We start from the raw sequence: 16797 nt of genomic DNA, 5'->3' as shown, positions 1-16797 counted from the left end.
GTTACAACCCCGTACCAAAGTGGGAAAATATCTTCTTACATGCCGATTCCTTTCCTTATTTATAGTTCAAACTTTTTGCGCCTTCTTCCGTTTCCGCAGCGGAAGAACGAACCCATTTTCACACCAAAAGTGTTTGCCAAAAATTACAATTTCGTTGCCATGAGTTGAAAGGTATATTGTTTTTTTAAATAATTGGGAGCAAACAAAACTTAGCTTAAAAGTAAATTTCAAAATTATAATTAAGTTAATATTAAACTCTCTAGTCAAATTAAATCTTTAGACAACGGCCTGAACTTAAGAAATTCGTAATCTGAAGCTAACCCTTTTGGGACTGAATTAGTTTTGTAATAATTTTAAATTCAAATTTTTAAATAGTTTTTAATTGTTTTTCAAGTCACTTATCAATCATGCTAATCCCAACTTTGTTTTATTTAAACTTCCTTTTAAAAGACATTGAGAAAACAGAATTAGTCCAAGAAGTGTTAAATCTTTAGTTTAATCTCTATTTTTTTTCTCTCCATTATATATTTTTCAATAATTTAAATTCCCAAAAAAATTTTATTTATAAGTGCGCACCAAAAAGTAAACAAATCCGATTAGTGGGCATCGTATGGTCAAGTGTATACCACAGCCTCTGGCTTCTTTCTTTATTTCGCGATCACGCTTTGATCAGGTGCTCTAGGTCAGTTACGGCATGCTGATCACATCTGCGGCGGTCTGTCTTCTGTCGCGTTCCAAAAATAAACCAGTTCTATATTTATGATTTTAGTTTATGCTGCGCATTTTATCAGCACTTTTGGTGGCGATCTCTCTGAACATGGGGTCTCCCTTTTTGCCTGCACTAATAAGAAGCAAAAATCGTTCAGGTCGCGCGCCTTCTTTCTAAATTTAGATCACCGCAATAGGTTTTCGGAAACTTGTCTATATAGTAAATAAAACATGCTATCAGGTCTACAATAACTGATAACAAAGTGCCAGTGGCCAACAATGTGGCTCGGCTGATATTGACTGACCGGCCTGTTTCATCAGCAATTTTTCACGTTTTTCGCGGTGGGACTTCCGACGCGTGTTTTTATGCTCACTTTAATTCGGCCCGTGTTGCTTAGCTTTAGTTCTTTATTTTTGTTGGAGAGTTGTCTAGACATTTGGTAGCTTTCCACTTTTGGCGCGTATGTTTCCTTTTGGCTCACGCAGTCGGTGAATGATTTGCCATTGTGGTATTAAACCGAAATGAAATACATTTTTAATCGACTTATAAAATGTATAAAAACCTTCAAGGTCTAACTTCTGATGTTTTTAATTTTAATCCAAAAAGTAATGCATTACAACATATTTTAACAAATACTTGTTCATAAAAAAGGAGCAAAGCTCCTATTTGTGGAATTATGGTAAGAACTTATAATTATTGAAAAACGTTATATGTCAATATTAAAAAAAAAAAACGGGAAACATTTGCAACTAAAAGTTTACTATAAGTTATAAAATCTTGCGACTGGAAAACACAAAAATTTTAAATTTAAAACAAGAGACATATTTTATTCATTTTGCTTTTTAAGGTTTAAATAACCCGGTCTGATTTTTACCAATTAAATGTATCACTTAAAGTTCCCAAACTAATTCAAACTATATAAGACTTAAGACCTCAGACACCTAAACATAGGACCACACCTTACGAGAGAAAAATGAAAAGTCGCCCGCATAAATTGAAAATTTAAATGGTCCCCAACGACATCCGTTGGAAACCAACGAACTATAATTACAACAGCATCGCAAAGTCGCATGCATGAGAAAATATGAAAATCTGCACAGAAATAGGCAAGATATATTTATGTGATAAGTGTATGCCACTAAATTCGCCAGCGGACGCGCATGCATAAAGAGGCTGGGGTAAATTCAATTTCAAGTGCAACCAAAGAGAGAAATCTTGTAGAATGATTTGGATAAGAGCAAAAAAAGAGAGTATTGTAAATCGGAAAGGAGGAGAGGATCAAGGGTACGAAGGAAAGCCTGTAAACAGTCTGAGAAAAAAGGAAGGAAGACATACCTCACTACACGGACGTGGGCAACAGGGTACTGTATATAGATATACATTTTATGTAACTAAGTTGTTCAATACTTGTTGATAAAAATCTTCTGGAAATAAATTTGATTTCATAAAACATAAATGGAAATATATTATAAATAGATTTATTTTGTAATAACTTCATAAATTGTAGTTACTAACGGCCTAGGTTTTTTCGGTAAGCTTAAAGTGGGGCTTAAGTAATTTAAAACCTGCTTTAAACCACGAGAATTGAAGACGGTCCTAAGTGTAAACCAAAATTATCTTACTGCTACTTTTCGAATTATATTTCTTTTTAAATTATTAAGACAAGGTATTTGCTTATTACTTCGAATTTATGCATAAACATTGACAACCTCCCTTTTTTTACTACGCCCCTGAGCAATCTCATCTGGTCTACGCCGATGACCGGCAAACTGCAACGAGCTACTCAAGTAACCACTTCTTTATGCACGTTTCGAAACCGGCTTTCAACTAGGCAAGCAACTTAGCCGGCCGGCTCAGCTTCCTCACACCCCCTTGGTAACCCTCGTCCACCCAAACCCCCTTTTTCAGAGAGGTTTCAATGGGATGCTGCGTTGGCAGCCGGAGAAGAAATGAAGAAAGTGCGCACTCAAAGTACGTTTTTGTTTAACAGTCGTTGAGACACTCCAGAGACAAAAAGCGTGAACGTGAACCCTTCACAGAGTTGCATTATCATGGGGTTCGAGATGTGATTTCAAATCACGCATTACGAAAGCATTTCTTCGATAAAAAAGAAAAACTCAAATATTCATGCACCTAAGCTGAAAACGCCATGAGTGAATGCTACCCAAGCACGCACACCGAAAATAGACCACAGATAAAACTCACACAGATACACTCTCTCTATGAAGGAGGCCCAACAATCCAGCCACAATTTCGAGTTCCGAACTGTCAAGACTGCATTTCTGCGTGGAGTTCGTTGCATTCAGCTTCGGTGGTTTCCGCTTGTCTGGGACAAAAATTTGATGTCGGTACGGGTACGACAGATATCATGTGGGTCGAAAATGGCCTGAGAGAGCTAGATTAAAAATGAAAAGGCGACGAGGAAAATCAATTTAAATGGTTCATTAGTTGGGTCTTTGAAATTTTGAGCCCCTTGTGCAGGTATCAAGTGGGGATTTGAAATTTGATAGTGATTTTATTCCCGAGCATTATGGAACTGATTAGGAATTTTAAATTATAATGACCCTAACCCTTTTTTATGGAAATAAGCTAATATCAATAACTAATTTTTGTATTTGTTAACAATTTTATCTTAAAAAATATTATTTACAATTTGTTAAATTGTCTATTACGTTTTAACACCTTTGTTTTACATTTTCTTTTTTCTTTAGATAAAGTCTATAGAGTTAGAGTTAGATAAGATTAAGCTTTTTATCAAAGGTAGCAACCTGTAATAATAAAAAGGAAAGAACGCTATAGTCGAGTTTCCCGACATTAGAGTGGGCGTGGCCCCGTTTTGAAATTTAGTACAACCTGCAAATCCCAAATCTCTAGCTTTTATAGTTTCCGAGATCTCGACGTTCATACAAGCTATATACTATTTATTTACCCTTTATACTTTATAGGGTCGGAAGCGCTTCCTTTTACCAGTTACATGCGTTTCAACAAACACAATATACCCTTTTACTCTACAAGTAACGGGTATACAAAGTCTCTTACAAAAGACCCTCTGGCTAAGGCTAATTGATTTACAGATGTCAAGGAAGCAACCTTAGATAAAAGTAATGCGTGGGCAGAGAACACAAACCAAAACCCACTCAAAAACGAGTCAGTGAGAAACGAGGCCCCATATATATATATATATATTAAAAATCGAACTGAAATAGACTATGTGGTCGATTTTTCCCCAACTCTATCTTTTCAAATTCTAAAGCAACCTGCACTTTATTGGGCAGATCAGCGACTACAGTACACCGACTATGATAAGATAGGTGTTCAAACAGCTGAGAGGGAAATGTGTTTGCCAAATCCCTTGAAATTCACTCGACCGCCACGAGGCACATTGGGGAATTTTGACTGTAAGATGGGATGATCCCCGGAACAAGCCAAGTGATCATGTCTCGAGGGGCTGACACCCGTTTTGACTTTTGTCACCGCCAGCGGCGCCTAAACTAATCAAAGCAACTAAGACTATAGCTAAACTACAAATACAATCACGACGAAATATCAAAATGCAATCAAAATATGCAAGCCACGTAGATCAAGAGACAGGAGGAAAGAGAGGTACAACGAGAGAGCGCGGCTATTCTAGAGAGAGAGATGTGAAAGGAAACTAAAATTCGGGCACCAAATTGTATATACCCTTGCAGATACATATAACAAGAATGTTTTGGCTAAATCTTTACCATAAAATTTATAGCAGACACTCACCCGATCCTCTCCGTTTCAACTTGTACCTTACTCTAACCTTGACCCCTACAATAAACAGTTACAGGAACCGTACTCTGAGTGGGACAAAACTGACCGGTGGTATGATAACAGCTTAAAGATGCATTAGCAGCATTACAAATATAAATTTGAATTCTAATTGAAAAAATTCTAATAATGACAACAATACTTTGAAATTAGGTCTGATAGTTTCTTGTTAGTAAACACAATCTGCGAGAAGTAAATTTGATTCTCCCAAAAAATGTACTAATCAGTGAACTGTATGATGCAAATCATGTCATTAAAATATATTATTAAATTAAAACAAACCCGGTTTCGTTATTTAATCACATTGCCGACTGAGTTTCGTTCTGCAATCACCTTTAATTTATAAGTCCCGAAACTTATCTTTTTCCCTGCACAACAAACAATGGGAAAAAACAACTATACCTTTTGAAAGGGTGTAGAAACACCCACTCTCTCGCTCTCTTCGCCGATCGCCGGGAAGTCTTAACGGCAAGTTGCAGCAACAAACATTTTCATTCGTTTTCACAGCGCTGAAGCGTACGGTTCATAGGAGGAACGGAACGGAGTGGAACGATACGGAACGGAACGGGGAACGCGTCGGAAACTAGTTGTTGCTATTTTTTATCCGTGCTAAAAAAATAAAAATTACAAAAAAATTTAGTAACACTTAAGCAAAGTCCGCGAAAAATTAATTCAAAATCGTTCGTCGTTTTGTGCGTGTGACCACCAAAGTGCCCGATCGGAGGATTTTAATAAATTCAATTAAGGTCCCGTCGCAAAGATCGTTTTCATTGTCTGACGCACACGCGTGATGCACAAATGAAAAAGTTAAAAATATAATAAAAGAAAGATCACAGAAAAAAGAAGAAGTGATTGACTGCACAAGAAAAGAAAAGTTCCTTACCTCCTAAAGCGAAGCGAAAAACAGAGAGGAGATAACAACTAACGGTTAGTTGCGAACTTCAAAACGACACATAAACAAAAGTTATTGTATAATTAATTCGTATATTTTATAGTAATTAAAAATATCAGAGGGGTATTTTTACCACAGCTTTAATGATATATTCATAATTCAATAAAATATTTATAAAACCTTGTTTCGATTTCATTTTATAAGATATTTTTATGAATTCGGACCAAACCAATAACATTTCGAATGACATTAAAAAATAGATGGTGGATCTCACTATGGAATTAGTGTTGCTATACCTTGTGTGCACATCATTAAAACTGATTCCACCTGAGATTAGCAATCAACACAAAAACACATAAACTATATAATCCAATTTTTTTTTCACATATTACTTTTCTATTACATATTACTTTCCAATTAAAGTGCATTTATTGCCGCTTTGCTGCGCTTCAATTAAAAACAAAAACAAATCGTTTATTTTTTATATATTTTCACAGGGGCTTCCACACATAAAGTTCCTTGTTTGAAGTGATCATTGTAATCAGCGCAGATCGAAGCCACATATAAAATGATTTCACACAGTCCGCCCATATTCAGTCACAGTCCACCCGTTAGTTTTCTGGCGGACTACATGAGCGGACATCAGCGTCAATCGTTAAAGTAAGTTTACAAAAAATATATACATAAATAAATAGTCCGAATTGGGCTAATTTAATTCTTATTTTATTTAAGTAACTTAAGAGTTTCGGCAGCCAATCAAATGAAATTTAATTAACAAAAATCATTTAAGGAGTTTACATTTAAAACAGATACCTTCGGTTTTTAAGTTTCGATGTCACGTCTAAACTAGAATTTTTCCCCTTTTTTATCGGTTGATAAGAAGCCCGCCGCAAGCATTTTCTGATACATCTTAAAAGAATTTAAACAGCTGCGTACGTGTTAATGAAAGGAACACAAAAATGTCGATAAAATTGTCAGATTACCTGACTTAAAACAAAAAACATTCCGCTTCCGTTGTTTTATAAATATTGAGTGAAGTAATAGAGTTAAGATACCATGTATTATTTTTAAAATGTTTTAAGAATCCTATTTTCTAATTATCTAAACTTTCAATAGGCAATATACATTTCAAAATAGCCAAACACAACCTACATTTGTTAAATAAACAAAAAACAGAAAGGAACTAAACCATTAAAAAAGAATGTATGAACTCCAATGTTTACAATTCTAAAATGGAAAATTCGATATCTAATGAGGGCTGACAATATTGTTATAATTAAAACACCTGTTCCAACTGTCGTTTAGGAACATTTAAACACCTGATCAAAGGCGGGAAAAACTTGTGTTTAAAAAAAGAATATAATTTTTTCAAGAACACAATGAATGCAGGTACTAAAAATATTCGCGCGACTAAGGCTCGTTCTTGGTTGACAACAGATTGCCGAAATATGAAATGAAAGCATTCAAGATCAAGGCAAGACAAACGGATGAACCAAAACAAACATTTCGCCAATGGTGAGGTGATCTTTTGTTGGTAGAGCCGACGGAGATTTGGAGAATCGTTCACGAGTCGGGGAGATGACGGCGAAAAATGGCTCGCTTGGCGACAAATTTGCGCGTGGCGCTTTGACGCAACTTTTTTTCTCAGGGGCACACAAGAAACCCGAAAATTCTGACAAATTAGTGAAGGGTAAATATCTATATATAAAAAGGGGCCGAAAGCAATTGATCCAATAAAACCAATTTGGAGCGCTTCATTTGCTGCACGCGCTGCATTTAACTCATATTTGTAGTGAGAATTTTATTTTCGGGAAATGATAAATATACAATAACAAAAATTCGTAAAATTTATGGCAAGATGTATATGTGAGTTTTATCTAAATATAGATGTATATGTAGAGCTAAGCAAAACAAACTGGCAAAAGAAACGGGGCGAATAAAACAAATAATCAGTGAAGACTCTTAATCTTAACAGATTTTTGACACACAAGACAAAACCTGTAACCATTTTTAGATCTATATATGGAACCCCTGCTAAGAGACTGAAACTACAACACTTCTTATCGTGGCACGTGAGCGGCATGCCTTCAAACACACCATACCACTTCAACTAACTTAAGAAACTCAGTTGTTAATGCGTCAAATCACTTGAAATTTCACAGTGTGATTTAACAACTACTTCTCGTGTTTTGAATGCCAGTTTACCCTAGCCCAAACTCAAAATCACCCACGTAACTCAGAGAGTTGTCATCGAAAACACTTTAAATTTATAAATTGCCAAATCAAGCACAAAAAATGCTGATAAGCCGTCCAAACAGCAATTGTCCGAAAAAAAGTGAAAAAGTGGTGATAACAGCAGAGCAGACGGAAAGTTCCCATAGTTAGGGCCCACGCCGAAAAGGCCGTATCAGCATGCCACCAACATATGTTCAGCATGCGAAAGTCCATGCGAACGACATCGAACCTTATCAACCATTGACTTTTAGTTTTATGAATGTCTAGCCGAACAATTATGATAACTAAAAATGGGATGCGAACTGTGCCAAATGAGTAAGGCCAGCGAGTCTCTCCGAAAATACATTTTCAGACATGACTCACCGAAGAACCCAAACAAATAGACTTCAATTAAATATTATACATTTCCCCTCGACAAACCTAAATCAAGTGGGGAGGTCGTGCGCAACTCCGCTGGGGCTTATCAGCAGTGTTTCTTTATAGACAATATAAAAGTATCAGCAGAAGTACAAGTACAAATACAAGTAGTACATAGGCCTCGGAACAATGAAGGCAAACATTGAGGCAGTAAAAACTTAAACCACCGCCTGTTATCAGGCCTGATAAAAAGACAGTTTGCTATGTAGATGCCCAAAATAACAGACTGATCCGAGGTCTTTTCTTCTCTTTCTGTACAAAATAATAAAGATCACAAAAACCGGTCAAAACAATTGAAAGATAGCTAACATCTGCTGATGTTCCGAATATAGAAAGTATATATTCAAACAGTGGGGTGAGAGAAACATACGAATTGAATAAATTATTTTGGGGTATTATTCGTAATCTCTGTTGAAAAGTATTCTCGAAACAATAATAAGAAATAACGAAATAATTTGTTTTAATTCTGTAATTTCAGTTACAATGACGAGCCCAACAGAGCGTCTCGCTACTGCCGGCCCCAAGTGATAACCCTGGCCTCCAAAGCCATGGTCAACAACGCCTCGGCGGCGATCCAGGGGCAGAAGGCGGGTGCCACGCCCCTGGGCGTGGGAAGTCGTTCCGGACGGAGTTACCTGGAACGGATGGCCTCGGCCCCGCTGCTCACCAATCAGCCCAAGTCCTGTCTCAGCCGCAAATCCTGCCTGCACAAATCCCAGAACAGTAAGGCCAGTTCCGCAGATCTCTTGCCGACGGACAGTGATGTCACGGACAGTGCCAGCCATAGCTGTATGTGCAGCAAGGACAGCGACAGCAACGGACCCACCCACTGCGAGCTGAGGTGAGTGTGCGTTGGCGATAAGATTGCATAATGGAGGTAACTCGATATAGCGACGGCAGAACGATCAAGGGGCTGTAAATGCCGAAGGGTTCAGTCACTTTGACGTCAGGCCCTCGAAGATTGTGGCGCCACACTTACCAAACCACCAGCCGAACTAGATGGGACTTTTGTGGGGCGAGAGCCTAGGTAATTGTGGTCAGAACAGGGTGTATCATACTATAGGTGATTCATAAAGTATTAAAATATCAAGTGAGGGGAAAATATTGAGGAAAACTAGAGAAAGCGGAGTTACACAAAGAGCTGAAGGTATTTTGATTTGGTAACTCAACCAACTAACTTAGTAGCTTGTGGTTAAACTTGAATCCAAATCGAGGAGAGGGATTATAAGGCTTGGAATTAAATGGGTGAAAATGAAAGTAGTATGGACAAACCAATGAAATAGTGATACTATATATTAGATAAGAACATTATATTGAACAGACAAAAAAATTTTTATAATAATTTAAATGTAATACGAAAGAAGTTTAAATTTTAAAACCTTTAAGACATATGTGAGATAAGGCAATCAACAGATTTAAGATCATTTCTAAACTTATAACCATTCCGAAAAACTGTCAAAAGGCCATTTCCGCTCGATCAATTTATAAACAAAAATTAATCGTTTATAAGGCATTTACGATATTTTAAGTAAAGGGAACAAGAAAATCTGTTGGCAGTCGAACAACTTTCCCAAAGACGTCATAGCCGAGCACATGTCATTTGGTAAATACGAAGTGAAAGCAAATTGCATACAGCCGCCAGGCTGAATACATGCAAAAAGATCATAAAATATACTCGATAATATACTTAAGCTATATTTAAGAACGTGCAGTTTCACAAAAACAAAATATAAATTATCTAAATGACTGTAGAACCTGCCAAAATAAAAACACGCCACTGCATTTTGAGTCGAGTGGCTTTGTCTAGTATGTATATCTGAGATAAAAAACCGCACATATTAAGACTTAAATCGGAATAGACTGGCATTTAGTATAGGCCCCAGCAGCAAGGCGCCAATATTTTCGTTTTCCCTCCCCATTTATCGGCTATTTATAGGGAACACATTACCTTTTCATATGCAGTCCATGAAAACATTTGGGTTATCGATGTCTCGCAGATATTTCGTAAATATATTCCGCCTTCGACGGACCCTAGAAAAGTTTTCCTTCTTTGCACTTGAATCTGACATTTTGAAAAATGCCTAAAAATACTCACGCCACGAGATAGAGAAAATAATTTAAACGTACACTTGCGTCAAAGGCGAGCACTATTTCTATTTGGGCAATGTCTAGACGGACATCGGGCTTAAAGCTTCACGGCTTCTCAAAACGAATACAATTACCCGCAATATTATCAATGTAAACCAGACGCGTGCTTGTTGCTGTTGTATTTTGTGTACATTTTGTGGTTGCGTATTTTATATGCCTTGTTTTATCAGTTACGGCATCCACTGAGAAAAATATAAAATTTATGGGAGAATAGATTTTTAATTTTTTTATAAAATTAGCATTTAAGAAGCCTAATTAAAATCATAGATTAAATATATTTTCTAGCTCTGCTTCATATTTTAAAAAGTATATTTGTCAAAACAGTCAATATATTCCAATAGAACCATTTTTGACAGCAATATATGAATTCCAAAAATAAATAAAGAGAATCTTTTTCAAAAGCCACAATGTAATGCATCGGAAACTCATTTATAATCTTTGAAAACTTTCCGCATGTCAATTATTAAGACCTTCTGCCCCTCATCCTCCAATCACATTTGACGGCCTATGAAAAAGCTTTCTTCTTTTTTAATTAGCCTCCCCAAAAATCATCAAGATCAACCACAAAATCGACGCTGACGGGTCACGCCAAGGCCGAAGAATTATTAGGCTAGAAGCGTGATCGCTCTCAAGCGAAAGGCGTCATTTTATTAAATACATATTTTTTCGGGTGTAACGTAACTAAAAATATTTCAACATTACAAGCGTCGGAATACAAATGCACACAATCTTAAGGTTATATATAGGGATGGGGAGACATTTCCGATGCTCACGCTAAGATCACGTGAATCGTTCAGAAATGTGGGCTGGGGCAGATGCGTCTGCTGTAGAAATGTTGGCGCACCGACATCTGAAAAATGTAGAGGAATTTCGTAATTTTCCCTTTTATTTTATTGGTCGGATTTAGAACAGTAATAGTAATTAAGAAAATCAACATCCACAACAAATGTTTCACTAAAAACTATTTTCAGTCTTTTACTATTGGACTTTGGATGTGCGTAGGGTAAATTTCCGAAAAGTCTAAGAGTAAGGTATATTTGGGTAAACTTCTGTTAGAGGAAGTGAAATAGAAAACCTGAAAATTTGGTGACATAAAAGTCGGAAATACCTTGAATAAATGTTTAAAAAAAAAATAGTCCAGTTGTAAGGTCAACTAGAATGTCATCAAACAGAACCGATGTAAAAATTGAACAGGTCTTGGCAAAATATTTTCGGACAGGTTATTGACTTTGGAAAATGGAGGGACTTGAGCAAGGCCATTAGATCGAAAACTTAGGAAATTAAAAAGTATTTTAAGACATAATTTTCATTTACACGAAATGTTTCGGATTTTAAAGAGCCCTTTTAATGGAGCCAAAACTTGTTTCTCCCGCCCCATCAACGAACTTAATGTGGCTCGCATATTGAGGAGCTTATAAATTTATGGACTTGTAAACCGGACCCTCAAAAATAAATGCGGTTCGTAATGCATACGGAATTGTGGTTAAACAAATGCAGTTGATAACCCAAACTCGTTTCCCTTGGAGAAAATGTAAGCCAAAGTGGGGAAATCGATGGAAATTCAAATGACTATTTTATACTTTTCGGCTGATCGCTTTCATAGTTGACACGTTTCAGGAAAGCGGTCGAGAAAATACAAGAAAAAAAAAACGAGACCCGGCTGCGGGCTCCGATTTCTGGTTGGTGCTGCTGGGCGTTGAGGCCCACACACCAGATAAGCGATCGCCTCGAAAAGAAACCTGTTGAAGAAAATGCAGCAACAGCAGGCGCACAGCGATCATGCCCTCGATGCGTGATCGGCGATAGTCGTTTCGATCCAATCCGATTTGAACTGAGTCGAGTGGTGCGATCTCCGGCAGTTCAGCCGGCGTTCAATAAACAGAGAGCCAGCCTGGCAATAGCCATAGCCAGTGCAATTGTTGGCTATTTGTCTTTGCCATATATATTTAGCACTCGAAGCGGTTCCCCGGACTCTCCTCCTATTTGCAGACCAAATAAATTCTGCTCTGTGTGGGGGGCACTCAGTCGTAGGTTTGCTCTAACTGACGGAAACTTTTCGATTTCTCAGCTTTAGTCGGTTTATTTTGGTTTGACAACAGCGAAATTCCATAAAAAAGCGAGCCCCTAACCAAGCTGATTAGCCAAAATTAGTCGCCATATCTTATCGATTTTATGGCCAACTTTCTCAACAGAATAGTAAAACCCTTAATATGGTAAAAATTATTTATTAGAGTGGTTATTTAACAATAAAAGGTTAATACAGACAAACGCTCTCCAGAAATCTTAAAAAAGAAAGATCATTTAATAGAACTGAAGGACTGTATACATTAAGTACAGACTTGGATATTCTACAGCGGGTAAAACAGGAATTAAAATAAATATATGTGTCCTCACACTTTATAATCAATATCTTAAAGAAAAGTGTACAGTACTTTATATTATATATTATTATACATATACAACATTGAATTCCATCCGATTTCAGTAATTTCTCATAGTCCAAGAATATTTTTTTGTCCGCGTGGTCAGTTCCATAATATACGAAATTTTATTTGGATATTTCCTACATTTTGAATCACGAGTTATCCTATATATCTTAGCAAGGCGTATGTTTATTTACATTTGAGCCAAAGACTCGTGGGAAGATTCGCGCAATAAAAAAAGTAAAATGAAAGGCTAAGCGAAAAGTAGGCGTGACTTACATATAGATTAAGGCAAATCTTTGGCAAAATCGTACGTGACTGCTAAAAATAAAATATAAAAAAAGTATACACAACACACATGACGCAGGGAATTTTTCGGGAACCTCAATTATTAAAGGAATAATATGCTTTGCAAGAAAAAGATATCATACGGGGAGAAAAAAAATTGTATTAAGATACATTGGTTTAAAAATTGCCATTAATTGGCCAATCTATGCCAATTTTTAGACGTTATTAAACCATTGCAACTTAATACAAATCTTCCCATCTGGCAGGAGTCTGAAAAAACGCTCTTAAAAATGCATTTGGCAACGGCGCAGTTAGCTAAACTAAAAGTCAAAACAAACCAATAAAATCAAACTGTTGAGCATAAAAATAGAAATCTGCTCAGAGAAAGAGCAGAGTCAATGACCACGGAGTAATAAAATACATCTTTCCAAATGGGGGTCAAGTCAAATTGATAAAGCCCGGGTCAAATCTACGATTACTAATATATTTTAATAACGAAAATTTAAATTATATTATACTGTGATGTACTCAATGGATGGGATTTCTTTTTTTTTGCAGCCGTGGCCCCAAAAAGCATGTGATCTTTGCCGATGATGAGGGTCTATCGCTAACCGAGGTTCGTGTGATGTCCGAACCCTCGAATGTGCCGCCCTACTGGAGCATGAAGTTCTTGGAGCAGATAACACAGGGCCTGGTTAGTCCACATCCGCCAGATCAGTGGACAGTGGACTTCAAGCAGCCGGCATCAGACTATCTATCATTCAGGTGAGTTAAAGAATCATTGAGCTTGTGCAACTTTAAATAAACTTTTTGTTTATTTAACCATCTAACTATATTGTTACTTCAACTATTTCCAATCTTTTGTTTTTCACAGACAAAAGATAGACAGGGACTTTGTTTCCCTGGAGAATGTGATCGTTAAGGACGAGGAGTCGATCGTGGTGGGCACCATCAAGGTGAAGAACATCGACTTCCAGAAGGAGATTATAGTTCGTGTGACCTGGGATGATTGGAAGAACCAGCAGGATATCTTTTGCACATTTGCCAGGGCCTATGGACCGACTACTTGTGCCCACGTAGTCTTCGATACATTCTCCTTCAAGATCACCTTGCCGCCATCCTCCAAGCGCCTGGAATTCTGCATCTGCTATCGCACAAATGAAACAGAATATTGGGACAACAATGATGTGAGTTCAGCACCAAAATAATTAGAAATTCTCCTATAAAAGTTGCATCGATTTACAGGGTAAAAACTACACCATCAGCAAGCGATCGCCCTTTTATTACAACGCCTTGTCGCCCTACGACAAGGGCCAGAATCGCAACTCGAGCCAGCAACTAAGGTCCACCCTGACCGATGCCTTGGCCAAGGTGCAGGACCAAAATGGCTGGCACCAGGAGCCACATACGCCGTACTGGTAGAATCGCCTGGGGACAGAATTGGATTTTCCTGACCCAAGCGGTTGAATAAAGTTTCTCATTTAGGCCACATGAACAGAAAGAAAGAGGACTGGAACAGATTTAAAATTAATGTACTGTTTTAGTCACAGAGAGAGAGTCCAAAAGATTTTACCACTAACGAAACTTTTTGACTTAAGCTTATACCTGGTACAAATATCCCAATGTAAAAGTGCCATTGACTTGAGGGTTCCTCAATGATAAATGAGATAGGGGGCTTATAACTACTTCTATTAAGCAAAAGCCCAAATTTGTGTTGTCTTTGATCAACTCGATGGAATTTAAAAATCCCAATTTTTTATGTATGACCTTTTAAAATGTTTTATGTTCGATTGTAAAGAATTTTTGAAAAAAAACTTGATCTATATGTATACCTGTATGCCTGTGTGATTGTCTACATCTATATAACTGATATTAGATTTATGTAAACTTAAAATGAAAAACCCCATAAAAATGAAAGGAGATGAATTTTGAGGCGTGAAGCATCCAAGCAAACCATTGTTTCGAAATTTTCTGCAATTGCAAAATAAAGAAAACAAAAACAAACAACAACAAAAACAAAAACACACATTATGCCACCACACAAGAAAAACATCAAAAATTGTAGCTCCTAAGTTTATTCGTTTTATAATTTTCATTTTTTGTTCTTTTCATTTAATTATATAATTATTTCTTTTTGGTTATTTGAAACGCTAAGACTGAAATGGCTTGTTATGGAGAAGAAAACACGTCCTGCAATATATTACATAATAAAATAAAAATAAAAACAACAAACCGCATCATCACAAAACAGACAACAAAGCTATTTGTCCCCATTGTTCTGTGTGATCCAGATCCCGACTATACACGATATACACACCTAACTAGATTTAAGTGATTTGTACATACAGAAGCAAAAGCAAACATTATACCAGAAAATTGCCTGTTAAATACATTTATATACATATGAACTTAGTTACGTAAAGATGTCTAGTTTGTAGTCCTAGAGGTTATTTAGTTAGTAAGGCGCCCAACTGACGTATCGTGAATGAATCAACTATATATGTGCCCATATATAAAAGCGTACTCTATAATTATTTAGTTTTTACTGAATTTATGACTGAACGAGCCATTAAATTGTCTTTTTCAGCTCAATGCTCATAAACAAAATAAATATTTTTGAAAAACATGTCGAATTTTAATTTATATGAAAGCTTGCAGTTGGTCAAATACCAGTCGCATAACATGGATGAAGTTATAGCTATTTGCCACTGAAAGAGAGAAATATATGGAAAAATGGTTTGGGACCTTCTCTAGTAGATTCCTGGTGTTCATCATTAATGGTGGAGTGGGCATCTAGCTTTTTTCGTGCGTTTTAATAATTTTGAATAATTTCTGGCTATCCACTTTTTTTGGGACTTTGCAAACTCGCGTTGAAAATGTTCCAATTTTTTAAAATTTGCGACTTTATTTCTTTGTCATCGATACTCGATTTCTTACTAACATTACCTTTTAAATTGTTATAATACCCAAGCAGAGCGTATTATAATTTCAATCAAAAAGATTGCAACTCAGTGAAGGAGACCCTATAAGTGTATATTCTTGTTCAGCATCACTAGGAGAGTTCATTCGCTATCCGTCTGTCAATTTGCAGCACGTTTCTACTAATCTCTCAGTTTTAAAGTTATCTAGATAAAACATTCCCAAGAGTTATTGCAGGTAGTATATAGGTCGAAGCAAGCAGGACCGGTCATAGGAATAATTGAAAAAATAAATGAAAAAAAAAATATTACTTTGCTGTTTTTTATTTATTTTAATATACTTCGATATAACGTTTTGGTTTATTATTTCAGAATTACGTTTATAATTTAATTAAACTCGATCAACAATATACTATATCCGCCATAGGAGCAATCGCAAAATTCAGCGAAAATCGGCATAGCTTCTCTGTTTTTAAGCATATACGCATAAAATCGAAATATAGTCGTTTTAAAGAGTATTTAGGTTTTCGCAATAGCAAAAGGGTACATAAACTTCTGTTGGCTGCATATCACTTTCTTTCTTGTTTTTATGATAACTTAATTTCGATCCCTATTTTTATTTTTTAATACTTGTACTAGTTTTACAATATATGCCATGGTTGTTATACTTTTGTAAGAATATAAGAGCCATTGACATAGTTTATTCAAAATACTAGCATATTTTTGTAGATCTTAAAAATGAAAAATGCGAAAACGGTTCTTATCTATAAAAACTAATGGTAATCTATTCACGATTCGCTTGAAATTTCCTCATCTAGCTAATCAAAGCCCCATAAAACCCCATTTTCAATGTCAGGAACAGCATTTGTTGGTCATCAGGTTATCTTTACAAGTCTCATTATTAATCGCAGGCACGAGTACTCTATAACCGGTTCCCGACAGATAGAAGAGATTAGAAAACGCATCTTGGTA

The 16797-nt window shown here is 36.4% G+C and overlaps 1 protein-coding gene across 2 annotated transcripts; it reads left to right on the top strand.

Moving 5' to 3' along the window:
* Nucleotides 1-4994: 4994 nt before the first annotated feature.
* On the top strand, nt 4995-15531 carry LOC128259675 (protein phosphatase 1 regulatory subunit 3B). 2 transcript variants are annotated; one of them, XM_052992204.1, is made up of 6 exons: nt 4996-5431; nt 5894-6056; nt 8527-8889; nt 13466-13672; nt 13782-14094; nt 14153-15531. In XM_052992204.1, the coding sequence occupies exons 2-6, from the start codon at nt 5965-5967 to the stop codon at nt 14327-14329; spliced, it is 1152 nt and encodes a 383-aa protein (XP_052848164.1). In that variant the 5' UTR covers nt 4996-5431; nt 5894-5964; the 3' UTR covers nt 14330-15531. The 2 variants fall into 2 exon arrangements, with proteins under 2 accessions (XP_052848165.1, XP_052848164.1); XM_052992205.1 differs by lacking the exon at nt 5894-6056 and having other exon boundaries at nt 4995-5431.
* Nucleotides 15532-16797: the final 1266 nt, after the last annotated feature.

Source organism: Drosophila gunungcola, assembly GCF_025200985.1.
Source record: "Drosophila gunungcola strain Sukarami chromosome 3L unlocalized genomic scaffold, Dgunungcola_SK_2 000009F, whole genome shotgun sequence".
In the NCBI taxonomy this organism is placed as follows: Eukaryota; Metazoa; Arthropoda; class Insecta; order Diptera; family Drosophilidae; genus Drosophila; species Drosophila gunungcola.
The sequence above is the reverse complement of the archived record's forward strand: the minus strand, read 5'-3'. Positions and strand labels throughout refer to the sequence as shown.

Coding starts and splice junctions, on each gene's coding strand:
- LOC128259675 (XM_052992204.1), top strand. CDS start 5,965: ATGATTTCACACAGTCCGCCCATATTCAGTCACAGTCCACCCGTTAGT. Junction 6,057..8,526: donor CATCAGCGTCAATCGTTAAA/GTAAGTTTACAA, acceptor CTGTAATTTCAG/TTACAATGACGAGCCCAACA. Junction 14,095..14,152: donor AATATTGGGACAACAATGAT/GTGAGTTCAGCA, acceptor ATCGATTTACAG/GGTAAAAACTACACCATCAG.